Source organism: Papilio polytes, unplaced genomic scaffold (assembly GCF_000836215.1).
Source record: "Papilio polytes unplaced genomic scaffold, Ppol_1.0 DF822178.1, whole genome shotgun sequence".
Taxonomy (NCBI): domain Eukaryota; kingdom Metazoa; phylum Arthropoda; class Insecta; order Lepidoptera; family Papilionidae; genus Papilio; species Papilio polytes.
Genome location: NW_013527026.1, coordinates 1,385,481 through 1,393,542, shown reverse-complemented (window position 1 = coordinate 1,393,542; position 8,062 = coordinate 1,385,481). Strand labels below are relative to the sequence as shown.

Sequence of the window (8,062 nt, the reverse complement as noted above, 5' to 3'; positions counted from 1 at the left end):
GTGGAGTGGGGATAGGTAGATGGGGGCACGGCCTCGATTCCACCAACATCAGATACCATTAAAGACCGCTTGACCCTCAGGAAAAATCGCGGACCGTTTGTGGTCACTGCGATTAACTGGTTTTGTAATAATTTATGTACTTTTTTATAATATAATCAATCTTATATCATTTATACCTTAATACAAGATTATTGGGCAGTCATAAGCCAATTTTTATATGTTGAGATAAGTAAATGCAATTCATATACTTAATCTTTACAACGTCAAAAGTGTGATTAACCTCCACATTATTCGTTCATTATCAATTCTAACACGTTTTACTTACAAACACACCAGTCCGTCTGTGTCGCTCTGTTTGTTCGGTTGTGCGCTTGTCTGTGGAAACATGTTTACAAAACGCGCTGCAGTACTCGCTAGGAGGATTACCCTGAGCCATACATATAGGTGAGTTACTAACCTCCGACGTACTGGCCATAATATTTCAATGAAAAAAAAAGATAACATTATCATTTGAATTTGGAACGCGATGTCCGTTCGTTGTTGTTTTATCAATTTGCGCGCCATTTAATTTACTTAAAAAAAATAGTAATAAATGTACAATCTTAATAAATTTAAAAGATGATTTTCCATTAACACAACTACAATAAAGGTACTAACAATTTATATCGCAATTCTTTCCTTTAAAAAAAGTTTGATGTCAATTCAAATTAATAACAGATTGTTAATTACATAGATAAACTGCAGTTACTAACTAGTTAAGCAATCAAACAAGTCGATTTTATACGTATGAATGAAACGTGCTCTATCGATCTGACCCACGAAAGTGACAAGTAACAAATATCTATTATTAGTATATTTGATATGCGAATAAAATTGATTGAGGGTTTTATAAAGAAATGTGTTATTTTAAACTTTAGTTGAATCTATACTAACGTTATAAAGCAGAATTTGATCATTTGCTAGTAAGTTACGAAAGTACCGAACAGATTTGAAAAATTCTTTCTCTGTTCTCGTGTTCTCTGTATCTCGATGGTATTTGGCATAGATGTGGAGGATAGTCTATAAGAACACATAGGCTACTTATTTTTTTAATTCTACGCGGACGGAGTCGTGGGTGACAGTTAGCTTTATTATAATTCTTTACGAATACCGATTTCTTTCGAGTTATATAAATCTGTAAAAAAATAAACAGTACCTAATGGTACGATAACTATATTGTAGCTAATGTCCATGCATTGAACGATGTAAAATGTGTTATCCAAAACAAAGTGACCAAGGACCGGTTTCTGATGTTTCTTACCCGAAATACACAAGTGACCCTTCAAAGTTCAATGCTCCCAAATTGATTAACATTTTAAATTCATAATTTACTCTGTATGCATCTAATTTTTGCACAATTTTAAGTAAATTATAAATGTAATCTGTAAATAATCTATACTAATATAATAAAGAGGAAACATTTGTATTTTGTTTTGAAATAACTCAAAAACTACTTGACCGATTTCAAAAATTGTGGGCTTGTTTATACAATTTTTAAATTCGCGCGGGCGAAGTCGCGAGCTACAGCTAGTAAATACACCTTTAATCGATTATTTAATTGGAATATCAAAATCATTGCCGGATGTTTAGTAATCGTTACGTAAAACTTTTATCACATTTGATAGCTGGAATTTAAAATTAAAATTAATTCATGACCATGTTTCGGCACTAATCAAAAACAATGATAGCATAAAATAACGGACAGTCATTAAAAATACCTTATACTATCTGTCGCCCGTGACTTCGTGCCCGCAGTATTAAGAAATCATAAGACAAACCGAAAACTACGTATTACTCGGGTATGTGACATTTTTCGGGGATGAATCAACATATCCCACGTGTACTGGATACATATGTACCATACTCCAGACTAGACATGGATATGGATCCCACGGGAAGCGTTGCTATTTCCAAGATTTAAAGTAGCCTATATATTCTTCCAGACTATCTTCTAGCTCTAACTATTAATAACTAACTGTCCGTAAATTAAACGTGATAATACTATCCTCTAAGCAAATATTAGATAAGCACATTGTAATCTTTAATGACCGTAAATAAAGGTTAATTTACAACGCAAATATTTGTTAGAAGAATGCAAATAGACTCAAGAATTATTGAAACTTCCACTGATAGTTTCCAAAACCTATTGTTGTCTCTGTGTCTTTCTAATAGAATGAGAGGGATGACAATGTTTTTACAAGTGATAATTAATGTCGATTAAAAAATAAAGCAATAATAATTCATAAATATTCATTAGTCATAACTATTTATTTATTAACTTTATTATTGAATTAATGATTCAATTTATTTTCCCATCGTCGTCTTTTTACTTGAAGAAACTGATAATCATCTTCAGAGATTATTTTTAATTGTGTTAAAATTTTAGACAATAGTAAATTTATTGTAACAACTGTTTCTGTAACCTTTTTTTACAAACGTACTGATCATTGAAATTTGACGTCATTAGGCCACCGGCGCTACACATCGAGTAATAAGGTTGAACATCATACAATAAGCTATTATACTTTTTCTCTCTTGTATGCTGTGACAAGTTTCCCATCCATTTGCATTACATCAAGTAGAGAATATACGTCCTGTACTACATAACTATTTTTTTTATAGCCAAAGTCGTCTCCTGCAATCAGATCCGAATGTGAGCTATCTCCACAATCCAGGATGTGAACCTTTAACTATCGCAACGCTTGGTGACGTACTAGCAGAGAGCGCTAACAAATATCCGAATAGAATTGCCATTCGGTCCATACATGAAGATTTAACTCTAACATACGAGGAACTTTTAACTCAGGTACGCATAATTGATTGGACAAACCCGTTGCAAATATTGGATACTTCTTTTTAGGGCAATCACAAACTGATTATAAATTCAATCTAAGATAATACAATTTAATTAAAATAATATTGAAACGTAGAAAATCGATTGAAAATATGTATTGTTGTGTTTTAGACCGAATTTCATTTGTAATATTTATTTATTTTCCCCAGGCTGACTCTTTAGGTTGTACACTAAGAGCTAATGGTTTCAACAAAGGGGACAGATTGGGAATATGGACTCACAACATGGCAGGCTGGATTGTGTCAGTCTTGGCTGCGGCACGAGTTGGATTAATATCGGTTAGTTATAAAACACTTGTTTATTTCAATCAAACTGCTTAACCATTAGGAAATTAAGTCTTTATCAAAGTGTCTTAAGTAATAGTAGAACATTTACATAAAAAATTATATTTTGTGTCTATTTAACGATAAATGTAATTTGAATAATTAAATGAATTTTGATACGATCCCACCAAAACATTTTCCAATATAACTATTCACTTCCTGCTTAGATTACCTTATAGTTTTTTGGTATTATTTCTGGAAGGAAACAAGTAGACCGAGTAAGCAGATAAGAAGTCGTAAATTGATAATTTTACATCCTAATTCACGCTTATTTATTTGATAACATTTATCCGATAAGCTAAAGATAATTTAATGTATTAAATAATTGTCAGATAAGATAAAAAATGCGTGTTAAAGAAAACAATTTTTATTTACAGTTTTTTTTAGATAACATCTGTATAACGATGCGTCGTTAATAATTCTTTCAGGTGTTCATAAATCCGGTTTACGAGAAATCAGAGTTAAGTTTCTGCTTGAAGAAAACTGGCATGAAGGGTCTCGTTATCGGCAATTCTATCAAAAACAGGGATTATTACAACAGCTTGAAACATCTTATACCAGAATTAGATGGCTCCAAGCCTGGAGCACTGGTTTCAGAACAATTTCCTGAATTGACCACTATTATCAGTCTGGAAAAGAGCAAATTAAAGTAAGTATTTAAGATTTTTTTGATATTTCAACCTCAATTTGCATTATTTATACTGGCTATGGTGTTCCAAATTAGATTATATTTTTTTTATTGAAAGTTTTTTCTCCAACAAGGTACGTTGTATATTAAAAAAAAACTTTAGTTAAATAATATTTCAGCGGTGTATTTACATTCAACACACTACTGGGAAATAACACTAACCAAGTCTCAAAATACGGGAGCGAAATAAAACCGGAAGATGGCAGCATAATTCACTTCACTTCGGGGACCACGGGTGGGTTTTAGAGGTAAAAGAAATCAAATCATCACCATCAATCATTAATGACGAGTTAAATTTGATTACTATTAGAACTTAGGACTGGAAACTTCTTTCATCAAAATAAAAAAAAGCTTTCCTACGATAGTAATCCAATTTAAAATAATTACAGGAGACCCAAAAGCAGCACTAGACTCACATTTAGGGGTCGTTAATAATACTTACTTTATTGGAAGACGAAACGGTTATGATGAGGATAATCAGAAAATTTGTGTACAGGTTCGTATGAAAACTAATTCAACGTCATTTGAAAATATCAAACGAAGGAGGAAACGTGGATGGAAATGTTGCGCCGACCTTTAGTAAGTAGGATAAGGACAAAGAGATTGAGAGATGAGACAGAAAATGTTTGTATTAAGATTTATTTAAAAATTTGATTTCCAAAACACATATTAATTCGCACAATGAAAAGTCATTGAGGAAGACGGAAGACGGCACTCTATAGAAATCATTAGGAAAGCCCATACATTGTAACTTTCAGCTTTTATAAAATAGCGAAGGTCTGGCTGTAGCTGGCTCTGGATCTATTAGCAAAATTGGATAGTTTTAATCTTATTATATGCAGGTGCCGCTCTTCCACGCCCTGGGATCAGTGGTGACAACGCTGGCTGCTCTGAGACACGGCGCCACGCTGGTGCTGGCCTCGCCTATCTACAACATACCTGCAAACATAAATGCACTGCTTGCTGAGAAGTAATTCTTGTTTTATCTATGTTTAAAATTATTATAAGGTTTTAGTGAAAAAAGGGTTGTTGCTAATCATCACCTTAGGTTTTTTCATAACGAATAGATTGTATAAAGATGTAACATGTTTTATTCAAACACAAATATTATGACAACCACATTATTTATTCAATTCGACTTTATTAAAAGTCATTAGCCTTATTTTAATTACGTATTCAAAAATATGAATAAAAAAAATCAATAGTTCAATTCGTATCTAAGTAGTTGTAATTTTTTTAGTGCTTTCAATATAAATAAACCGATATTTATGTATCTATACGTCTGCATTATAAAACAAATCGAATGAATGATTATTACACTTTTACATAGTTATCCGCGAATAAATTTATTCCCTGTTTACTCGGGACAAAAGGAAGTATCACTCAACATCATATACAGTGACGTCATACTTTCGTACGACACTAGCAATTACTATAGATTATTGAGTCCACTGTTGTACATTACAGATGTACAGCTGTGACGGGGACTCCCACGATGTACGTGGACATGATATCCCAGATCCGCGAGCATGGCGACCTTCCACTGCGCCTGCGCATGGCTCTCGCCGCAGGCGCGCCCTGCTCTCCACAACTCATCAGAGACATGAACAAATATCTAAAAGCGGATTCCGTGCTGGTAAACAATGAAGGCAAAGTCCTTTCAAACTTTCGACTATAGAGTAACAACAGTGTAACAAAGTAAATATCAAAAGACAGAATTTATTTTCGTAACTTGCGCCGCGACTCCGTTCGCGCGGAATTAAAAAAACAAAAGTGAGTAACCTATGTGTTCTTCTAGACTACTCTCTACATCTATGCCAAATTTCAACCGTTTAGATTACAAAGTCTAACAAACATCTATCCATCCATCCATTCAACTAGCGCATAATATTAGCCAGACTTAGAGCCTGTCTCCTCAAATTGTAAATTGTCTGATAACAATCCAACGTTTAAAATATGTGATGGAAATATCGGATTTTGTTCCTTTATCTGACAGTGACGTCAGTGTTAAGCTATCTGAGCTTCTATCAGCCAGTCCCTTTATAATGTTAAGAATTTTCGTTTCACAGGCACTGTACGGCATGACGGAGACCACAGCCAGCGTGTTCCAGTCCAAACCCGGTGATGACATCGACATAGTCGCTGATACCGTCGGCTACATACAAGATCACGTGGAAGTTAAGGTAATGAGATATTTTATGGTAAACTTAATTATTTTGAGGTGCAAACTATAGTTTAGGGCATGCACAAACCAGTCATTCAATAAACATTTAATAATTTCACAGGTAGTAGATGAAGATGGTGAAACAGTTCCATTTGGTGGCGCTGGTGAGCTGCTCGTGCGAGGCTACAATACCATGATCTGTTATTGGGACGAGCCGGAGAAGACAAAGAACACTCTTACCGAGGATGGTTGGCTAAGTACTGGGTAAGAGAAGTATTATTTGTGAAGCTATTGCATTACTAACCTTTTCAATATATACGTTACAATAATCTAGTCGAAAGTATAATCAAGAATGAAATGCCAACAGCCTGGCTGTTTGAAAGTACATCCGAGTCGTAGATTCAAATACTGTCTAGTATCATAAAAAATATTACTAAACTCCAACTATTCTGCTAATATTGAATCAAAAAATTTAATATAATAAGTAAAGATATTTTCCAGGGATAAGTTCACAGTATCTGAAGACGGTTACGGGCGCGTGGTTGGCCGGCTGAAAGACATCATAGTACGTGGTGGAGAGAACATCGCGCCCAAAGAGATAGAGGACCTGCTAAACACGCACCCTGATGTTGTGGAAAGCCAGGTTATATACCGTTTCAAATATTTTTAGGAGACAAAATATTCCAATGAACTGAAATACGTTGTAGGCACTGATTATTTATGCTATCATAAACAACTTACCTCTAATCTATCTAAACTTCAATATTGTAAAGTGGATAGATTTCTATTTTTGTATGTATTGGAATAACTCGAAAACAACTGACTATTTCAAGAATTCTTTCACAATTTAAAAGCTACATTATCGGTGAGTATCGTAGGCTACATCTCTTATTATTTCCTGAAATCTCGCGGACGAAGTCGCGCGCAATAGCTAGTATTTCATAAAAGAATTGTTATTTTAAAGATATTCTTGAGATGTTTGAGTTAACATGACATAATATTCAGGAATTGAAAGGTATTACGAAAGGTTTTCCACAACTAAATTGCTAAAACGAAAATAAAAAATTAAATAGGAATTCATTTAATTTCTTTCCAGGTTGTTGGAATTGCTGATGAGCGGTTGGGAGAAGAATTATGCGCTGTGTTGAGAACACGAGATGGCGCTACTGTGACGCTTGATGACGTCAGGAAATTCTGCAGCGGACACATAGCCAGGTTCAAGATTCCGAGGGTCTTGAAAATAGCAGACGATTTCCCGAAGACTGCGTCCGGAAAGATCCAAAAGTTTAAACTGAGAGATTTAATCGAATCCGGCAAATTATAGAAATGAATTGATAGAATAGAAGCGCCAGTAGCCTAATGGTTTGGAGTACGGACTACCGATCTTGCGGTCGAGGGTTTGAATCCCGCCATTCGACTATTTTCGTGAACCATATCCTAGGACAAGCCTAGAGCTTAGTTGGAATGGTTAAAGGAAATATTAGTAAATTAATAAAAATTAACTAATATTTAAAAAAAAAAATAATTATTATGTTCCATATATTAAATAATGTAATGTGTTATTAAATAACGTTTTATTGTCCTTGTATAATCTTTTAATAATAAAATATTATGGTATTTTAAATGATTGTTTTATTTCTTATTACGAAATAATAGTACCGTAGTTTTTAATTTAAAAGAAGGAAGCTATTAAATTCAAGATTTCTTTTGCCTTTGTTTACGTGAGATTTGGGAAAAAAGATGACAACTACAAAATTAATTTTGAAATTAGAATTATAATTTTAACTAGCCATAAAAAACGTCTTTCTGTGGTAACTGTGCGTTGAATTCAAATGTTTGGATTTTGCTAACATACCAGTCAACTTGTAACTTTATCTTTTTTAAACAAGACAAAATAAAATTTACAAAGTTCTATCCTTTTACGCGTGATGCAATAACAGGAAACTTGAGAATAAATTGTATAGATGACCAATCAATTCATAGACAGAGCATAT

At 33.7% G+C, this 8,062-nt stretch overlaps 1 protein-coding gene across 1 annotated transcript; it reads left to right on the top strand.

Annotated features, from left to right (window-relative positions):
- The first annotated feature begins 314 nt into the window (after window positions 1-314).
- LOC106106790 (acyl-CoA synthetase family member 2, mitochondrial) lies at window positions 315-7,498 on the top strand. The gene is made up of 12 exons (XM_013287448.1): window positions 315-444; window positions 2,662-2,845; window positions 3,043-3,171; window positions 3,645-3,865; window positions 4,024-4,139; window positions 4,294-4,400; window positions 4,747-4,874; window positions 5,372-5,540; window positions 5,974-6,087; window positions 6,190-6,332; window positions 6,570-6,711; window positions 7,165-7,498. The coding sequence occupies exons 1-12, from the start codon at window positions 386-388 to the stop codon at window positions 7,390-7,392; spliced, it is 1,740 nt and encodes a 579-aa protein (XP_013142902.1). The 5' UTR covers window positions 315-385; the 3' UTR covers window positions 7,393-7,498.
- The last annotated feature ends 564 nt before the right edge of the window (window positions 7,499-8,062 follow it).